At 36.3% G+C, this 20,533-nt stretch overlaps 1 protein-coding gene across 2 annotated transcripts in view; it reads right to left on the reverse strand.

Moving 5' to 3' along the window:
- Nucleotides 1-1,057: 1,057 nt before the first annotated feature.
- LOC127847347 (alanine--tRNA ligase, cytoplasmic-like) overlaps nt 1,058-20,533 on the reverse strand; it is a 67,230-nt gene continuing 47,754 nt past the window's right edge. For both annotated transcript variants that reach the window (XM_052379200.1, XM_052379198.1), the window contains 13 exons: nt 19,334-19,464; nt 18,364-18,481; nt 16,489-16,652; nt 16,028-16,144; nt 15,020-15,160; nt 12,956-13,102; nt 10,175-10,257; nt 9,329-9,437; nt 6,579-6,701; nt 5,929-6,048; nt 5,273-5,347; nt 4,627-4,722; nt 1,058-2,384 (listed from right to left, as the gene is read on the reverse strand). In XM_052379200.1, coding sequence (XP_052235160.1) covers nt 2,205-2,384; nt 4,627-4,722; nt 5,273-5,347; nt 5,929-6,048; nt 6,579-6,701; nt 9,329-9,437; nt 10,175-10,257; nt 12,956-13,102; nt 15,020-15,160; nt 16,028-16,144; nt 16,489-16,652; nt 18,364-18,481; nt 19,334-19,464 — 1,604 coding nt within the window. In that variant the 3' untranslated portion in view covers nt 1,058-2,204. The remainder of the gene's footprint in view (nt 2,385-4,626; nt 4,723-5,272; nt 5,348-5,928; nt 6,049-6,578; nt 6,702-9,328; nt 9,438-10,174; nt 10,258-12,955; nt 13,103-15,019; nt 15,161-16,027; nt 16,145-16,488; nt 16,653-18,363; nt 18,482-19,333; nt 19,465-20,533) is intronic.

The raw sequence follows: 20,533 nt of genomic DNA on the forward strand, positions 1-20,533 counted from the left end.
ACCAGTGGTCATCTTCTAGTACTGGCCAATCTTTATTTCAAGTTTGAAGACTCTAGGTACAAGCATACCAAAGTTATAACATGAAATAAGAACTTTAACATTTTTACATTCAAGGTCACAGTGACCTTGACCTTCAAATGAATGACCTTGAAATGTCCAGTGGTTACTTACTAGTTCTGGCCAACCTTCATGTCAAGTTTCAAGACTCTAGGTCCAAGCATACCAAAGTTATAACAACTTTAACATTTTTACATTCAAGGTCACAGTGACCTTGACCTTCAAATGAATGACCTTGAAATGTCCAGTGGTTACTTACTAGTTCTGGCCAACCTTCATGTCAAGTTTCAAGACTCTAGGTCCAAGCATACCAAAGTTATACCATGAAATAAGAACTTTAACATTTTTACATTCAAGGTCACAGTGACCTTGACCTTCAAATGAATGACCTTGAAATGACCAGTGGTTACTAACTAGTTATGGCCAACCTTCATGTCAAGTTTCAAGACTCTAGGTCCAAGCATACCAAAGTTATAACAACTTTAACATTTTTTATATTGAAGGTCACAGTGACCTTGACCTTCAAATGAATGACCTTGAAATGACCAGTGGTCATCTGTTAATCCTGGCCAACCTTCATGTCAAGTTTGAAGACTCTAGGTCCAAGCATACCAAAGTTATACCATGAAATAAGAACTTTAACATTTTCGAGCACGCCGCCACCCCGCCCGCCCGCCCGCCCCCCCGCCCGCCCGACAACATCAATCTATAAGCTGAGATTTTTTCGAAAAAAATCCGGCTAAAAATCAACTTCTCTGAAAAAAAAGGTTCACTATCAAAAATATATATATATATATATATATATATATATATATATATATATATATATATATATATATATATATCATTCAAAATGGTGTTTTTACTTATTAATATCATAGCCACACGCTAACCACCTGTGGTGGAAATTGTGCATTTCATGCATAATACATGTACAGTAATATCAACACATTTATTTCTATGCGTAAATTAATTAAAAATACACACAAACAAGTTGTATCTTTATCAGTATATTCTTCGAGATAATTAATTTATGAAACAATAACTGTACCGTATACTAATTAAACAAAATGCATATATTTCTCTGATAGGAAAATAGTAGTTAACTGGCTTTAAAAAAAAAACAATAATGGTAAAATCACTTCAATTCATACTACAACTAAAACAATTTTTTGCAACAGTCCTGAGAAATACATTTTGCAAGGATCCACACAGAATCAGGAAAAAAGTTATGCAGTGTTCATTGATTGTTCATGGCCAATAGAAAAACTGTAAAATTACATGGTTCATGATTGTTAGAATCTGCAAAAACCTATGGCTAGCCCACCCTCCGACAAATAGAGGACTTTTTTGAAAATTATACTGATCATATCTGCCTATATCTGCTTAATATTTTTATATCAGAATAAGATATAACAGTTCAATGATCAACCCTCAAAATCTAATGTGGGTATTATCAAATCACACAACCGCCGTGTTTCTTCAAATGTAACACAAATTCAAAGTCTCAACTCCCGTATCATGACTGCAAATCGATGACAACCTTTTAATACATATCTAAGTGGTTAAGGTTTAAAAGTCAAGCCTCCTCAAATGCAAAGTGGGCGGTTGTCAATTCTAGTGTTCTTGATTCTTCTACAGTTATTATCCCTGGTCTGTACACTCCCATATTGGGACTGCGTTATCGTGAACATTTTTTAAAAGCACATGCTTCCACAAATGAAGAAGGAGATTCATCAAATGCTCAGTGAAAAGGGGGTTTAATTGATGTGCGTAAAGTGTCGTCCCAGATTAGCCTGTACAGTCCGCGCAGGCTAATCAGGGACAACACTTCTTCTTTCATTATATTTTTATTGTAAAGAAAATCTCTTCATCCCAAAAATCCAGTTTAGACGGAAAGTGTTGTCCCTGATTAGCCTATGCAAACTGCACCGGCTAATATGGTGACACTTTACGCACATGCCTTAAACCCCTTTTTCACAGAGCATGGCCCATATTTATTCTGTGTTGTTCTCAGCATCAATATTGTGAATTCATTATGATTGGCAACTTTAAGTAACACATGCTGTCACAAATGAAGTGTACGTTTTATCAAATCGCAAATGGAGGGTACGTTTCATCAAATCACAAATGAAGGGTACGTTCCATCAAATCACAAATTCTTTTCTCCCATATCGCAACTGCAGAACGTTGGCAGCCTTAAGGAACCTCTCAGATTGATCTCCCCTGGCGGACACCACTGTGTAGTTGGTCTCCTGCTGAGTTACCTTCCCCTGCACGTCAGTACAAAACTCTCCCACAAAGTCATTCAGTGGAAGAGGTGAGGACTGTTAATAAAAACAAAGACATACAATCATGAAACAATTGCAAAAGTAGTTTTTTGCATTTGTCTAAGCTTGTTGGTCCAATGAATTTAACAGAGGATACCTATTAATTGTTTTCAATATATTTTAAATTTTAATTTACTCATCAAAATTACTTTGAATCTTCTATTAGCACCAGTGGATTAAAATGTATGATGTACTAAAACCAACAAATGCTCTTTTTATTTTATGCTTGAATACTGTTTATTTTCATTTTAAATGTTTAAACTGGATAATTTGGGGGAATAATAACGTCATGACATCAAAATAAAGACATAACAGTGAATTTTTATTATTATTTGTAATAATACCCCTAGCAATTAAGTGCAGTCTTTTAATATATTGTATTTTTGAATTAATTTAAGATTTTATTCGTCAATCAGATGCACTAGATCATTGTCAAATTTTGAACATAATCTCTTCATTTGCAATTTTTTTTTTGCAAAATTACTGGTTCGCTTGTTTTTGGTTACTATCATGCTTTTCATTGCCTTAATTGACTAAAGGTTCCTTACTTAAATTAAGGAACAAGCTTGAACATTCAATTTTAAAGATTGTTTGCGTTTTTTTCCTCATACATTTAAGCAATTATTACATTCAATGTACCATGTAAATTGAATAAGTGTATGTGCAATTATCATTTTAATTATAAATTACAAATATACAAAAATGGTGCCCCTTTTTTCAACAAAACATCTTCTTGAACAAGAGCACCGCCTTGCAGGTGCAGACCGCTCATCTATTTTCTTTTTAAAGGTGAAGGGACTCTCAATTTCAATCACAAAGGAAGGAGGGGTGGAGTGAAGAGGAGTGTATAGTGTGGGGGTGTGGACATTTATTACATTTTCTTCCAAAAATGCGGAAAAAAAATGGGGGGGAGGGAATTCTTGGGTGCCATTGTTGGACGGTATTTAAAAAATAAAATAATAAAAATAAATATATGTTTTTTAACAGTTTCAAAAAAAAATTGGGAGGGTGGGGGTCGGGGGGGGGGGTATAGTGTGAGGGTGTGGTGGTCATTTGTGAGATGAACTTTAAAAAAAAAAAAAAAAAAAAAATTAGGGGGGGGGGGAGAGCATGGGGGATGGTTTGGGTGGAGTCTATTGTGGTATGTCAGGTAAGAGTAGTTTTGTCGAAGTATCAATCAAATCTAATCATAAATAAAGAAGTTATGGCAATTTTAGCAAAATTTAATAATTTGACCTTGAGAGTCAAGGTCATTCAAAGGTCAAGGTAAAATTCAACTTGCCAGGTGCAGTAACCTTATGATAGCATGAAAGTATTTGAAGTTTGAAAGCAATAGCCTTTATACTTTAGAAGTAAAGTGGATCGAAACACAAAATTTAACCATATATTCAAAGTTACTAAGTCAAAAAAGGGCCATAATTCCGTGAAAACGACAACCATTATGCAACTTGTCCTTTTACTGTACCCTTATGATAGTTTGCGAGTGTTCCAAGTATGAAAGCAATATCTATGATACTTTAAAGTGGACCAAAACACAAAACTTAAGCAAATTTTCAATTTTCTAAGTATAAAGGGCCCATAATTCCGTCCAAATGCCAGTCAGAGTTACATAACTTTGCCTGCACAGTCCCCTTATAATAGTTAATAAGTGTTGCAAGTATGAAAGCAATAGCTTTGATACTGTAGGAATAAAAGTGGACCTAAACACAAAACTTAACCAAATTTTCAATTTTCTTAGTATAAAAAGGGCACATAATTCTGTCAAAATGCCAGTCATAGTTACAAAACTTTGCCTGCACAGTCCCCTTATGATAGTTAGTAAGTGTTGCAAGTATGAAAGCAATAGCTTTGATACTTAAGGAATAAAATGGACCTAAGCACAAAACTTAACCAAAATGTTCAATTTTCTAAGTATAAAAAGGGCACATAATTCTGTCAAAATGCACGCCAGAGTTATCTAACTTTGCCTGCCCAGTCCCCTCATGATAGTAAGTAAGTGTACCAAGTTTGAATGCAATAGCATTGATACTTTCTGAGAAAAGTGGACCTAAACGCAAAACTTAACTGGACGCCGACGCCAACGCTGACGCCGATGCCAAGGTGATGACAATAGCTCATAATTTTTTTTCAAAAAATAGATGAGCTTAAAATGATTACTACAGCTTGCTACACAATATGAAATGCAGCGTTGGTGGCCATTCATTGTTACTATGACGGGCTCTATTTACTGTTTACTCACCTTTGGCATAGCTATGTAGGCATTTGTGTTGTTGGTTGCTTTCACCAACAATATCAGGGGCTTCCGTATGTCCAGTCTTTTCATCAACTTGTTGACCTGTTCCAAAAAGAAATTGGTAAATACACAGGTTTTGAACTAAAGCCTAAGTATTGCCTGCTTCAATGAAATTTTGCAACATGATAGGTCCAGTTATTATTCTTGCACATGCCTCAAGCAATACTTCATTTACCGCTACATTTTATTCACAGTGATTATACTTCTACTTATGAATTTCCCAGGCTTGCTAAAAGTCTCTATGGGAAAACTTTTGACAATTATTAAAATAAATATATAAATGAGTAATTATGAAAAAAAACAAGACATACTTTAAAAGGAATCATTCTAGCATGTATTTTAAAGGATAATATATAATTTAGAAAATAGAAAAACGTATAAACCATGGAAATGCCCATTTAACATAACCTTACATGATGCAATTTTGAAATAAACTATATGCCATCACAATAATTTATTTAGATGACTTCATTTCAGCGTACATATTATTTTCAATGGCATGGTACCTTTTCATGGTTTTCAGGAACATGCTTACACTTCACATTTAACTGCTATTAATTAAAAGTAAAACAACTGAAATCTTATTGGTTACCTTAGGAAGGACTTTCACTTCAAACTGTGCCACAATGAAAGACTCCTCACCATTTGCCATCCGTCTGTCTAGCTCCTGATATATAAATCAAAGCTCTGCAATGCCGATATACTATGGTTTCATAGAAAAAGTTAAGAAGTCACATTATATATAAAGTAAATAATTTGCATGTAATATTGCTGCAAAATAATTGATGTTTTTCACTTACATGTAAAAACACATTATTATATTTGGTTAGTACCAGTATATCGATGTTTGCAAATTCTTAAACTAATTTGTTAACAAGTTGTTTTCTATGAACATATATAAGGAGAAATGCCCCAATCCCTTTTCTTAAGCACAATGAAGCATTTACCGGTTTTATTCTGGTTGCATATAGCCATTTTCACTTTGCTTGTGAGTTTGAATGGGTTAACCCTTTCCCACTCAGAAGCAAAGTGAAAATGTGCAAACAGCATAAAAGCAGAACAGCCTGCGAGTAACTCACAGTCTGTTCAGGTTTTATGCTGTTTGCTGCTCATCAGTAACTAATGATTGAAACTAAAACCTTTAAAACTTGGATCTAGTTAAAAAGGCCTTTATTTAAATTAAACTTTCTAAGGGACTACAAATGCCTTAAAATACATATCAAAGTGGTATAGGGGTTAACTAGATACCTCTTCCAAGTTGGCAAATGCTTCATTGTTGACGTGAGTATTCAGGATGGTGCCAGCCTTGTCCATTCTCTCCTTTAGTGCGTCTTTGTCTGTCTTTGGTAACACTTCTGTTCCTAGGATCTGCAAAGTGGCATGTAACCTGACTTTATAGGTTATACAACATTATAGTACTATAATTTGTCATCGTAACTCAATATTTGACTATTTAATGAGCCTTGAAAGGAATAAGCACAAACTCTTGGTGCCCACTGTGACCTTGAACTAAAAGGTAATAACATGATTGATAATATGCTGATTAATTGTGAAAGTTTATTTGTTTAAACAAACATTGTAATGTCACTACATGTATATGCATATACACAGGTATGATGAGGTATGAGACATACAAGAAATGTCCACCATACACAGAAACACAGTCAGGGGTAACACTATATGCCTTCTAAACTTATAAAGGCAGGAGCATACAAAATCATCCTATGCACTTCAACTGGTGCATACATTTGTCTATCGTTGTTGATTTTAAAGTTACTTGACAGATTGTTAAGTGAAAACAATTGTTCAATAAATTGAATCATTAGTATTAAGATTGTTGTGTTTAAATTAGTGTTAAAATTTTGACACATCTGTAAGAAACACATATGTTACCGTACATGGTTAACCTCTTTGTGCAGCTGCAAACAGTGTTCAAGGTCAATAGGTTGACCTTGTTGAACTTTTAGCGCCATCTCAAGGCCATTGCACATCTCCGTGGCAACAGCTGCCTGCTTTCTGGCCTGCCAATAATTGACACAAGATGATGTGTGATCTGATAATCTATTTTATTAAGAAATGTTTTTCAATAAAACTAACATCTTAAAGAGAGTACAAGTCAGTGTAAAGTACCGTACATAAAATGTTTACTTAGCGTTGCTTAAAAAACATCAACTCAAAACCTTGGTAAGTGGTTTAGGTTTGCGAGCTGATTCTGTAATCAACACTACTTGGTATTCCATTTATTCGATCATTTTGTGTGTGTGTTTTTTTGTCTTTATTTTATAAATAAACAAAAGAAAATGGCTTAAACTAACACAATGGCCATCATATTATCACCTGAAAATAACCAAATTGTCATCTCTATGCTTGCTGTTTGCAACAATGTGGAATTAAAGCACAATTTTACCATGGGGAGTTATTTTCTGAATGCAGGTGTGAAATGGGATAATATTTTATGACATGTATTGATTTGAAAAATTGGTCCATAAAAAATCAAGTAAAAAAGAAACGTAAAAAAAAAACATGTACCAAGTTGTACAATCAATGAAGATAAACAAGCACTTGCTATGAAGATAGACAAGTTCCAGCCTCTAACACTAACATATACAGACAATCAGACAAAGTTGATTTTTGATAATTTAAGCATGTTATCAAAAGTGAAATGCTATAAAGAAGGTACCATTATCTCAGTTTTCACTGTTATATCATATCATCAGTGCCATGCAAAAATGACCATTATCCATTTCCACCATAAGAAGCAGAGTGAAAATGGCTTTTGCAAGCAGCATAAAACCAGAACATCCTGCGATTAACACGAAGTCTGTTAAGGTTTTATTCTGTTTGCTGCTCATTAGTATCTAAGGGTTGGAAATGAAGCCTTTAAAACTTGAATTAAGTAAGAAAGGTCTTAAATTAAACTAAACTTTTGAAGAGAAAACAAATGCATAAATATACATATCTATGTGGTATCTATGTGGTAAAGGAATAAATACGTATCTATGTGGCAAATGGTTAAATACGTATCTATGTGGTAAAGGTAAAGGGTTAAATACGTATCTATGAGGCAAAGGGTTAAATACGAATCTATGCGGTAAAGGGTTAAATACGTATCTATGAGGTAAAGGGTTAAATATGTATCTATGAGGTAAAGGGTTAAATACGAATCTATGCGGTTAAGGGTTAAATACGAATCTATGAGGCAAAGGGTTAAATACGAATCTATGAGGTAAGGGTTAAATACGTATCTTAGAGGTAAAGGGTTAAATACGAATCTATGAGGTAAAGGGTTAAATACGAATCTATGACGTAAAGGGTTAAATACGAATCTATGACGTAAAGGGTTAAATACGAATCTATGAGGTAAAGGGTTAAATACGAATCTATGAGGTAAAGGGTTAAATACGAATCTATGAGGTAAAGGGTTAAATACGAATCTATGACGTAAAGGGTTAAATACGAATCTATGAGGCAAAGAGTTAAATACGAATCTATGAGACAAAGGGTTAAATACGAATCTATGAGGCAAAGGGTTAAATACGAATCTATGAGGTAAAGGGTTAAATACGTATCTATAAGGTAAAGGGTTAAATACGTATCTATGAGGCAAAGGGTTAAATACGAATCTATGAGGCAAAGGGTTAAATACGAATCTATGAGGTAAAGGGTTAAATACGTATCTATGAGGTAAAGAGTTAAATACGAATCTATGAGGCAAAGGGTTAAATACGAATCTATGAGGTAAAGGGTTAAATAAGTATCTATGAGGTAAAGGGTTAAATACGAATCTATGAGGTAAAGGGTTAAATAAATATCTATGAGGTAAAGGGTTAAATACGAATCTATGAGGTAAAGGGTTAAATACGTATCTTAGAGGTAAAGGGTTATCTCATTTGCAGTCAGACCAGGCTGGTCTAAAGCTACGCAGGCTGCTAATGACATAGGACCAATTTTCACATTACACAGCTCATATAACATGTAACACACACAGGGCAATCAGAAGGATCTCCTCACCTGTACAGCTGGAAGTCCAGTCAGGCACACTACAGACTTCACCCCCTACCTGTACAGCTGGAAGTCCAGTCAGGCACACTACAGACTTCACCCCCTACCTGTACAGCTGGAAGTCCAGTCAGGCACACTACAGACTTCACCCCCTACCTGTACAGCTGGAAGTCCAGTCAGGCACACTACAGACTTCACCCCCTACCTGTACAGATGGAAGTCCAGTCAGGCACACTACAGACTTCACCCCCTACCTGTACAGATGGAAGTCCAGTCAGGCACACTACAGACTTCACCCCCTACCTGTACAGCTGGAAGTCCAGTCAGGCACACTACAGACTTCACCCCCTACCTGTACAGCTGGAAGTCAAGTCAGGCACACTACAGACTTCACCCCCTACCTGTACAGCTGGAAGTCCAGTCAGGCACACTACAGACTTCACCCCCTACCTGTACAGCTGGAAGTCCAGTCAGGCACACTACAGACTTCACCCCCTACCTGTACAGCTGGAAGTCCAGTCAGGCACACTACAGACTTCACCCCCTACCTGTACTGCTGGAAGTCCAGTCAGGCACACTACAGACTTCACCCCCTACCTGTTCAGCTGGAAGTCCAGTCAGGCACACTACAGACTTCACCCCCTACCTGTACAGCTGGAAGTCCAGTCAGGCACACTACAGACTTCACCCCAGTTGCCTGGCCTGTCACACTTGTTATGCAGATTTCACCAAGCTCAGCTAGGGTATGCGCATGCCTGCAGTGTACACATGAATGGCTGCAGATCATTGGAAAATCTCAATCTAAATGTGTGTTCACAAGCTTTTTCCAACCTTGGTCCTAATGACCTAGTATTGTGGGTCTCTGTTGGCCTTCAAATGATGTCAGAGTTGACTAAGTGCCTACATGCAGCTTCCTTGATATGTATTCATTGTAAGATAATTAATAAAGTTCTAATTGACTTATTTATTTTAAGCTTGATTGCATTAAAAGCCTAAGGTTCATTAAAGTACTTTGGAGTCCGTTTCCTAGGTATAACGAGTACTTGGTGCCTCATGAGAAGTTCTTAAGAATGCTCAAAGGGTAAGGATGGAATGCAGGGCCTCCTGATCCCTTGGGGGACGCGATCAATCATATCCTCTAAAGCTACACTGACCTTAATTAATATGAGCTTTGCTCTGTGTAAAGGAGGTTCAATGCATATGCTTAAAATATCCCAGATAAGCCTATGCAGTCCACACAGGCTAATCAGGGATGACCCTTTCCGCTTTTATGATATTTTTCATTTACAGAAAGTCCTTTCTTAGCAAAAATCAAGTTAAGGCGGAAAGTGTCGTCCCTGATTACCCAGTGCAGACTGCACAGGCTAATCTGGGACAACACTTTACGCACATGCATTAAACCCCCTTTTCACAGAGCACGGACCAAATTGTTCATTACATGATGACAATATTTTGCACATTTTGACAACCGTCAGCACAGCAGTAGACTTACGTGCCGCCACACAGCTCTCTGGAGATGCATTCCTTGCTGATATCATCCACTACACTGACCACAGACACTACCTCCGGGTACACCTACAATCAAGGAAAACACACATGACATGTAGAGCTCTACACTAGCAAGGAACTGGGTCGGTATTCACAAAGCTGCTTCAGGAAATCTTTACTTAAGTTCTATTTGAGTGAAAACTTAATACTTAATTTTCATGCTGAAATCTAAAAGTGTTTTTTTTTGCAGACAAAATAAAATACAAGTATTTGATATTCAATAAAATAAATAAAATAGTACTAATTTGACCAACAATAACTTGTTAAAACCATGTTAATGTTAAAAGACCTCAACATGATATAGCGAGAGAGTAAACGAATCATTATGAATTAAAGGGGTTTTCCTGTGGAACATTGTCCCTGATATTAGAAGATATAAGTAATACACCAGATCTTTATATAGAGGCATACTTATAACAAGAGCTGTGTTTGTGAAACACAATGCGCCCTACTGCGCCGCTTTGAAGCCGCACGGCAGCTATTTTAGAAGAAAAAAAAACCTTTGACCTTGAAGGATGACCTTGACCTTTCACTACTTAAAATGTGCAGCTACATGAGATACTCATGCATGCCAAATATCAAGTTGCTATCTTCAATATTGCAAAAGTTATGACCAAAGTTAAAGTTTTTGGACACACAGACACACACATACAATGACAGACACACACATACAATGACAGACAGGCAGACAGGCCAAAAACAATATACCCCCGATAATTCGACCCGGGGGTATACAAATAAAATACAAAGGGAGCTTTATTTTATTATTGCCTTGATATAGCTATCACACAAAAGCCTATAACATCATATTGTATATTTGCATGAAGTCATTTTATGTTTATCATGTTGTTCTGCCATTTAATTTTAATTATTTTCAAAATACGGACAGTACATTTAAAGACAAAGATGAGAAAAGAGGGCAATTTGCTCAAGGTTTCACACCTGAGACTATAGGGGAACTGAACCATTCTGAGCAACTTTTGTGATGTTAAGGAAACCAGTTTCCACCATTGTTCGAGATCTCAGTTTAACAAATGATCTCCACACGATTCATAAAGAACCAAAAACAAGAGATGTGTTTGTCAGAAACACAATGCCCCCTAATGCGCCGCTTTTTTTTTACCTTTGACCTTGAAGGATGACCTTGATCTTTCACCACTCAAAATGTGCAGCTCCATGAGATACACATGCATGCCAAATATGAAGTTGCTATGTTCAATATTTCAAAAGTTATTGCAAAACTTAACTGTAATATTAAAGCTTTGATGTTTGTTTTTTTTACCTTTGACCTTGAAGGATGACCTTGACCTTTCACCGCTCAAAATGTGCAGCTCCATGAGATACACATGCATGCCAAATATGAAGTTGCTATGTTAAATATTTCAAAAGTTATTGCAAAACTTTACTGTTATATTGAAGTTTTGGGACAGAATGACAGACAGACAGGCCAAAAACAATATATTGATCAATCTATCGATCCGGGGGCATAAAAAAGGACTGCTAGAGTGTTCAAAATTTTTCACTATAGCTATTTTACACGAGAAACCGTCGGAGACGGGTGATGCTCCCCAAAGGTTTTTTTTGTCACAATATTGCACTATATATTAAGATACAAGGAAACATCTTGAGGGGCATATCTTTGGACAAAATAATACGATGGATGGTTTAGCAACTTAAAAATTTCAAAGGGCCATAACTCTCTAAATAAATCATCTAACCAGAACCCACAAATAACATGCGCATCTTCACAAGGTAGTTAAGCTTCCCATAAAGCTTCATTGAATTCCAGTCAGTAGTTGGGGGGACAAGAATTGCACTATATGTACAGTTCATAGAAAATTTTGAAGGGCCATGACTCTGTGAAAAATCATCCGACCAGAACCGGCTGATAATGCACATCTCCTCTTGGTAGTGAAGCTTCCCATAAAGTTTAATTGAAATCCAGTCAATAATTGCTGAGAAATAGCCTGGACAAAAATTGTGCACGGACGGACAGACGCACAGACAGACGAAGCGGCGACTATATGCTCCTCCCAAAATTTTTGGGGGAGCATAAAAACAAAACGTGTACACCATGGTGGCTATGTTTTTCAACCATCAACATCCATTTTACCCAGGTTATCCCTGGGTGGGGCATATTTTTACCAAAGAGGCATAAGTGTAGAGAACCACTTATCGAACATACCATGCCTCTGCATATGGCAATTGTCCCAATTTATTTCACAAGTTTTCACTATATAATTAAGAAAAATCAAGCATTGCTTTGAACAAATTTAGTTGAGGACAATCATAAAATGTTAGATGCCAAATACCGAAACCAAACAAAATGCCAAATTTGGGCCTTGCGGTTTTATAAGATAATATTTTGAAAGTTTTAACAATATACAAATAAGAAAGGAACCCCAAGGACAAGGTTAGTTTTTTATCCCAGTGGCCACAACATGATGTGACATGCTAAATACCAAATCTGTTGGCCTTTCTGCGTGTTCACAATAAACACATAAGAGAACTAGGATAGCACACAGACTGGTAATGAGCTAAAGCTGTCCAATAATAAACTGCAAAACCTTGTGTGACTTTATAGCTGATAGGGTAGCAAACTGAGACGATTGATCTGAAGCTAGGCTGCCCGTATTTGGTATAAGACCCATTTTTGCATGATGTGTGTCATAAACATATATATATATGCAACTCATGAACGATGCAGCGTAGGAATCCTACTTACAACATTGTCAAGGTAGATAATGCCCTCCATCTGAAGAGCTTCTGCCAGGGGAGCTAACTTTCTCTCCACTGACAGACAGTGGGAGCCTCTTACCCAGCCTGAGAGTAGAGTGTCAATGACTTTCACTTCAGCTGCTGTTATTTTAGACTGCAATGACATACACATGCAAATCTTGAAACAAGAGTATTTCTATTTTATAAACAGGTGCCATTTAAGTTTGGTTTATGTTATAATTCACTACAATGTGCAACTGAAACTTTCCATTAAAAAAGAAATTATTTTTACTTTATCATTGTTTATCAGCCGATATGCAACAATACTGTCTAAAAATCTAAACAGCAGCTATATCCTCCTGTCGTGCTACGTTCCCAATGTGGCATAGCGTGACTGCCCCATGCCCTGTTCACATTTGTTTTAAGAATGTTGTATTAATATCCTTCACCTGTCAAGGGACACAGGAGAGCTAAAACAGATATTAACAATACTGGCTCATGAAATATCACTTCATATGTGGCCTTGAGCTTGAGTTGACATGACTGGCTTATAATTTATGCAAATGGTCTCAATGTGGGAAATATTTGAGCAAAGTGTCATGAAAATCCTTCCAGGGATATAGGATAAGGGGACATGGAGGGACAAGATAAGAAAGTTGCCAATGAAATGGAGCCAAATAAATTCAACCTTGAAGTGTTAACTTGACTTAAAGCTGATACGAACGGAAAGATGCTTTTAAATAGCATCTAAATAACCAAGACATTTCAGCAAATTTGTATTAATTTATGGACAAAGGTGTGGACACACATAAATGCTTCAATATTCAACCATGAATTGCTTATACCTTTTGCACAAATTCAAAATGAGCCAAACCATGTGCCAAGTTTCTTGAAAATCCTCAACAACAACAAGACATGTGTCTATAATTCACAGATGTGCCCACATTTGATTTTTTTCTCAAAACTCTACAAATTATATTTAACCTCAAAGTTGACTTTTGACCTCTAAATATGACCTTGAACTTTGAGTTAGCAATAGGGATGATACACACCACACACTCTCTCTTCATGGTGATCTTATTTAATTGCATGATGAATGACACATTTACAGTCTGCAAAATGGTTTTATGGCCATATTAAACATTTGTCAATATATCGCAAAGTTATGGTTGTATGAGAAATATAAAGTAAAACATGGCCAAATTTGACCTATCACAGCAACCTTGACCTTTGCAGGTGACAAATTGTTTGAAGGTGGTTTACATTTTTGCCAAGCCATTTCAAAATCCATCAATATATAGCAAAGTTATGTGTGAGGCAGGTCCTTGACGATACTCAATGCACATGCATTAAGATCCGTTTTCTCCGAGCGAGAATCACTTGTTCACTGAAAAATGTGTTTGTCAGGGATTGACATGAGAAGGCATGGTAATGAATCCAATAAAAATCCATCAATGAACACCGTGCCTTACAACACAGTAGAACTAAAATGATTAGGGACGGCACTTTCTGCTTAGATAGGACATTTCATTTCAAAGAAGTATTTTCTTAGCAAAAATCCAGTAAAGACTGCACGGGCTAATCTGGGATGACACTCCATTGGTAAATGGACAACGTGTCTCACCACAAATAAGAACTCGAAGGGGTGAGTTTATGAATAAGGACAGAAGATCCACGCTGACACATGTCGGGCCCCAGACCTAAAACCCACTGAGCAGGTGAGTGGGAAAATGAGGCTTAAAGAGTTTGCGTAAACAGTTATTCCAGATTTGCGGATGCAAAGGTAAATATTTTGTTTAAAGGAAATGTCTTCTTAGCAAACAACCATTTCAGACACAAATTGTAGTGCTTAATTAGCCTGCGCTGTCTGCAACCAGGGACAACACTTTCCGGCTTAACTGGATTTTTGCTAAGAAGAGAAATCACTCAACATACATCCCTTAAGCTCATTTATTTAAATGTTTGCCTTTAGCTCCTTTGCTAACTGTGAAAACTGTGTTTGCTGGAGATTGACCTAAGAAAGCATGGCCTTGAATCCAATTGAGATTTGTATTAGACCACCCTGTCTTACCACACAGGAGAACTCGAAGCTGAGTTTATCAGGCAGGACTGATGATCCACGTTGACTCACGTCCGGCCCCAGAATGTGTCGTAGAGCCGCGTTGAGCAGGTGAGTGGCTGTGTGGTTGTACATGCAGCCTTGGCGGTGGGTCTACAGATTGGAAAGTATGAAAATTAGTACAACATGAGCTGTGTTTTGGGAAAACTGGGTCAAATGCATGTGTGTAAAGTTTCGTTCTTGATTAATTTGGGATGACAATTTTTGCCTCGGCTTGATTTTCAGAAGAGACCTCTTTTTGATGATCATTTGTATATAAGTAAGCTGGGACTACACTTTCCTTTTTTGTATTAAGCCCAGTTTTTTAAGAACGCTGCTCATATAAATATGACAAATAAAAAAACTGTTTTATTTTTTATACTGTCATATATGAAAGGGCGACAGTTTATTTATTCTTTATTTCATGGGGGCATAAATGAATGTTTTAATAAATTATATCTTTAAGGATGATACTTGCTTCCTTATGTGAAAATTATCAACTTTGCTCATACAATTAGGGATCTGTTTGATGGAAGTGAGCAACTGACAAATATTTCAGATATTTAAATAAATTGTGTGGGGCAGTGTGGTAATGCAGGTAAAAATGGGAAAAAACTACTCATGTTTGGGTTGTTTATTTATATGTAGGGAGCAACTGACAACTAGATTATAAATATTATTTAATGATTTGAAAACTAAGAATGCAGCATTTTGTTAATGGTCAATAATTTTGAGCTCGTACATTTTATAATAAATAATTTGATAAATGTGTCATCACTAAGCTATGTTTTCCATATCTGAACTCTAAAAATGTGACTTAACACATCTGGAATTTCAGGCTACTTGCCTTATTCATAAACTTTTTTGTTATTTTTTGTTAATATTTTTGGTGATATTTAAAAAAAATAAAATTCCCCAATGAGCCATTCTAAGGCTCTTAAAAATAGTCCTGTCTTTTCCAACCATTTTTTAACTACCTACCTGATCGATTTCCATAGTAACCATTTGGCCCGTTTCCATGGTACCCTCCTCAACCACCCCTGTGTGTAGCACCAGATCATGGATGCTCTGTACATCTGTCACTCGCACTCGGCCTGTCTGAACACAGCAAGCAGTTATGGTAGTGATGTCATAGCCGATATGGTGTTAACCAAGGGATTAGGAACTGCCAGGTTTGAAATTATTCCTTGATCTTTAAAAAGTCTTTAAAAAATCTTGTATTAAACCTCAAAGATAAGAACAAATTCCATACACAATTCATCATTAAAATCTTATTCTTTAGCTTACTCTGTCCAGAAAATTGGGTTGTTCGAACACTTAAACATTAAACAAGGAATGTCAAATATCTAAACCAATAATTACAGTTTGAGAGACTATCGAAAACAAAAAATGATCAATAATTTATTAATCTTCATTCATCAATGCCAAGCAGGAGCATTTACCTTAGATCTAATCACACCAACATCTGCGGCCTGGCCCCCTTTCTCTGCATAGAAGTTGGTGAGCCTCGTAATGACCCCAACATGCACCCCAGACTTGACAGTGTCCACTAGGGTGTTGTTCTCGTCCACAAGGCATGATATACTGCTCTCTATGTCTGGGCACTCTGTTATACAGAGCAAAGGTCAAGGTAATCTTTAACCCTTTACCACTTAGATACTTATTTAACCCTTTACCACTTAGATATGTATTTGATTAACCCTTTACCACCATGTGTTTTGACACATTTGTAGTCTCTGAGAAAGTAAAATTTATTTGAAGACCTTTCTTACTAGATTCAGGTTTTAAAGGCTTCATTTCCAACCCTTAGATACTGATGAGCAGCAAACAGCATAAAACCTGAATGTCCTGGGGATTACTCACAGGCTGTTTTTGGTTTTATGATGTTTGCACATAGCCATTTCTCTTTGCTTCTGAGTGGGAAAAGGTTAAATAGCTCCTCATACAAACTTAATTTTAGATGCGCTTAAGCAAAATTAAACAGAATCTATTAGAAATCCATTTTTTTCTGCCTATTCAAGGTAAAAAAAACAATTTGAGCAAAATTCATGTGTTTTAAAGATGTTAATGTAAAAATATCTGTACACACACAAGCTAGAGATTTAGGGATTTAAATGTATTGAAATGTACGATCCAAATACCAAATAGAAAAAATAATTTACCAAATTAGCCTTGCTCTTTGAAAAGGGGGTTTAATGCATGTGCTTAAAGTGTCGTCCTAAATTAGTCTGTGCAGTCCGCACAGGCTAATCAGGGATAATACTTTCCACCTAAACTGGATTTTTGCTACGAAGAGACTTTCTTTAAATAAAATATGCAATTAAAGCGGGATCTGGGACAACACTTTATGCCAATGCATTAAACCTCCTTTCACAGAGCCCGGTCCATATGTAAGAAGATGCATTTCATGCAACGCAGCTCATACAATCATTTTATCAAACAGCACATGCACGACTCACTATTGTAACTAAAAAAGTATTTCAAGCTGTAATCTGTGCATGGGACCTAAGCGAGAGACAGGTCATACAAAAAGCACCTTAATTTAAACAATTCATAGACCACCCTAAGAACAAAAGCTCCCACACATTACTCAGTCTTGTCACTTCAATCAAATTTTTGTCCTTGATGAGTTGCCAGCACATAACTGACAGGTCGTTGCTTGAGCATGGAATACAATTGATAAAATAATTTACAGATAGCACATACTATAGCTAATCAAGCGAATTCTTTTAATTGAAACCCTAGCCATATAAATTTTGTCTATGGAAGGGTACAAATCACTTGATGTTTGGTAGAATCCTTACAAAACATGAATTTTTATGTTGAAATCTTCCATAGTATCTGATATATAGCCTTGAAAAGTTACATCATACAAAAACAGCAAAGAGAAAATAACTCTTATTTAACAAAGTGAAGGATTATGGTTCCTGTGCATGGCACTTCTTCTCATTAATATCAATACACCCATGAAGTTTCATGTTGAAATCTTGTATTGTATCTGCCATATAGATCTGAAAAGTTAAATAAAACAAAAAGAACAAAGGGCAATAACTCTTATTTAAGAAAGTGTACGGTTATGGTTCTTGCAAATGGAAATTCTTCCAATTATATTTATACACCTATAAAGCTTCATGTTGATATCTTATATAGTTTCTGTATATAACCCTAAAAAGGGTGTGACAAACGGACGGACGGACAGACAACGCCAATTAAGTATCCCTCTTTGGCAAAAACCTCTAAATAGACACATTTTGGGCTATAATCTGTTGGCGGGACATTGCACACACATGACTCTCTATAGCTCTCACACAACTCACTTTTGTCTATGTACACATATTTGAGGCTATCATCGGTGGGCGGGACTTTGGTGATTGACAGGTCGTTGAGAAGCTCAGCAGTGAAGCATGGAAACTCTTCATCCTCTATGTCAGAAGCCTGGGATATAGAAGAACACTTGAGTCATGACGATTATAGGGCAAAGTAACTGAAATGTTTTAAATTTATAAATTATTAAGTGTTACAAAGGCAAGTGTTTCTGTTGCTTTTGTTGTATTTTTTTTACAAAACGTTTGCTGCTTATAAAGTATAAAATGTATGATGAAATGCAACAGCCCTTATGGCCAACTTTTTCCTTTTTTCCCCTCAATTAATTTACTGTTTATTCCAGACTCTATAGTTGCAAATTTTTTATTATTATTTTGAGTCAATTAATCACACTCAAAAACTTTCAAACCCCATGAACATGGCATTTTCATGTTTAAAATCACATTTCCTATATCCCTTTACAGGCACCACTCATTAGAAATACAGCACTCTAAGGGTCATAGTAATCATCCAAATAAATAAATCCAGTTGGACCAAGCATGCCTGAAATCTTAAATCATTTCTTGAGACCAAGAATGTGTTACATTCTTAATGTAACCTATAATCTGATCGTGCAATCCAGCTAATTGTGATAACTGCCATGCACTTTATGGCTCCTGTTATTTTCTATCCATCTATCTATACATTGATATGAGTCATGGTCTAGGTAAACTAGGCTTAACCCATGTGCAAAAATGTCTTTCCAGACTGTGCAGTCCGCACAGGCTACTTAAAGATGACACTTTCCACCTAAACTAAATTTTTGTTTAGAAGACACTTTCTTCAAACTAAATTGTCCTTAAAAGCTGAAAGTGCTGTCCCTAATTAGCCTGTGTAGACAGCACAGGCTTATCTGGGACAACACTTGACACACATGCATTAAGCCCAGTTTTTACAGAACACGGCGTATATTGATTCACTCACGGGCTGGGTGTTGAGGGAATGGATGATGTCCCGGTCCACTGAGAGCCCGTACTGGCCGGCAATCAGCTCTATCAGATGGGTGGACATTGGCCTCCCATACCAGCCGTCTCGCAGTCGCAGTATCTGCTCCTCTGAAGTAATTTAACCTTAATAGATGGTGTCCAGATCTCCATAACTTTGGCGAAACACAAGGGTGGAGGAGGAAAGTACCGTGAATACAGGCAAACTATGTACAAAGGATGCTGACCTCATTAAATGTACCAATAATAGTTTTATTCAGATTATTATTTGTGACGTGGTTAATGGTTGTTTCAATATCTTAAGAAGTCAGCTTGGATTATTCCTCCAGATAAGCAGGTCTGTTAAAAATCAAGCCTATTGCAGAATCAGGAGAGTAAGAGCAGATTTTCTTTTGAGAAAAATGTCTTGAACTGAATAATCAAACAAAACTGAAATATTTGGAATAGTTTTAAATAATTTGGCCGCTCTCTGTGAAAAGAGAGTTAATGCATGTGTGAAAGAAAAAACACCATAAAAGCGGAAAGTGCTGTCCCTGATTAGCCTGTGCAGACTGCACAGGCTAATCTTGGACGAAACTTTAGGCACATGCATTCAACCCCCATTAGCACAGGCTAATCAGAGACGACGCTTTCCACTTTTACGGTATTTTTGGTTAAATGATAGTCTCTTCTCAGAAAAATCCAGTGGAGGTGGAAAGTGTCTTCCTTGATTAGCCTGTGCAGACTGCACAGGCTAATCTTGGACAAAACTTTAGGCACATGCATTCAACCCCAATTTTCACAGAGCACAGCAAAATATAATAGCAAGAAAAAAAGATTAAATAAAAGACAGTGCTATCCCTGGAGCATTAATTTAAGACCTCTTAAAGCAAAAGATTACTTTCTACAATTACACCACGCAGACTTTTTAGTTGATGAGAAAACTAAAACACTATTATTGCTTAATTCACACAGTTGCTTAATTATTGATGAAAAGCTTTACAAACCATTTATTATTTGTCAGATTTCAATAACTGATTATCCATTGACAAATTGTAATTTTTTTATTTTTTTTTAGTCATAAAAGTTATTTGCTTTTTAATTTAAAATGCTATCTATTTCAATTTTGTTACGAAATTTTATGTCATTATGTCAAACTGTGAAGAAGTTCTTAAAATATCAAACTTTATGTCTTATGTTT

This window comes from Dreissena polymorpha, chromosome 10 (assembly GCF_020536995.1).
Source record: "Dreissena polymorpha isolate Duluth1 chromosome 10, UMN_Dpol_1.0, whole genome shotgun sequence".
In the NCBI taxonomy this organism is placed as follows: domain Eukaryota; kingdom Metazoa; phylum Mollusca; class Bivalvia; order Myida; family Dreissenidae; genus Dreissena; species Dreissena polymorpha.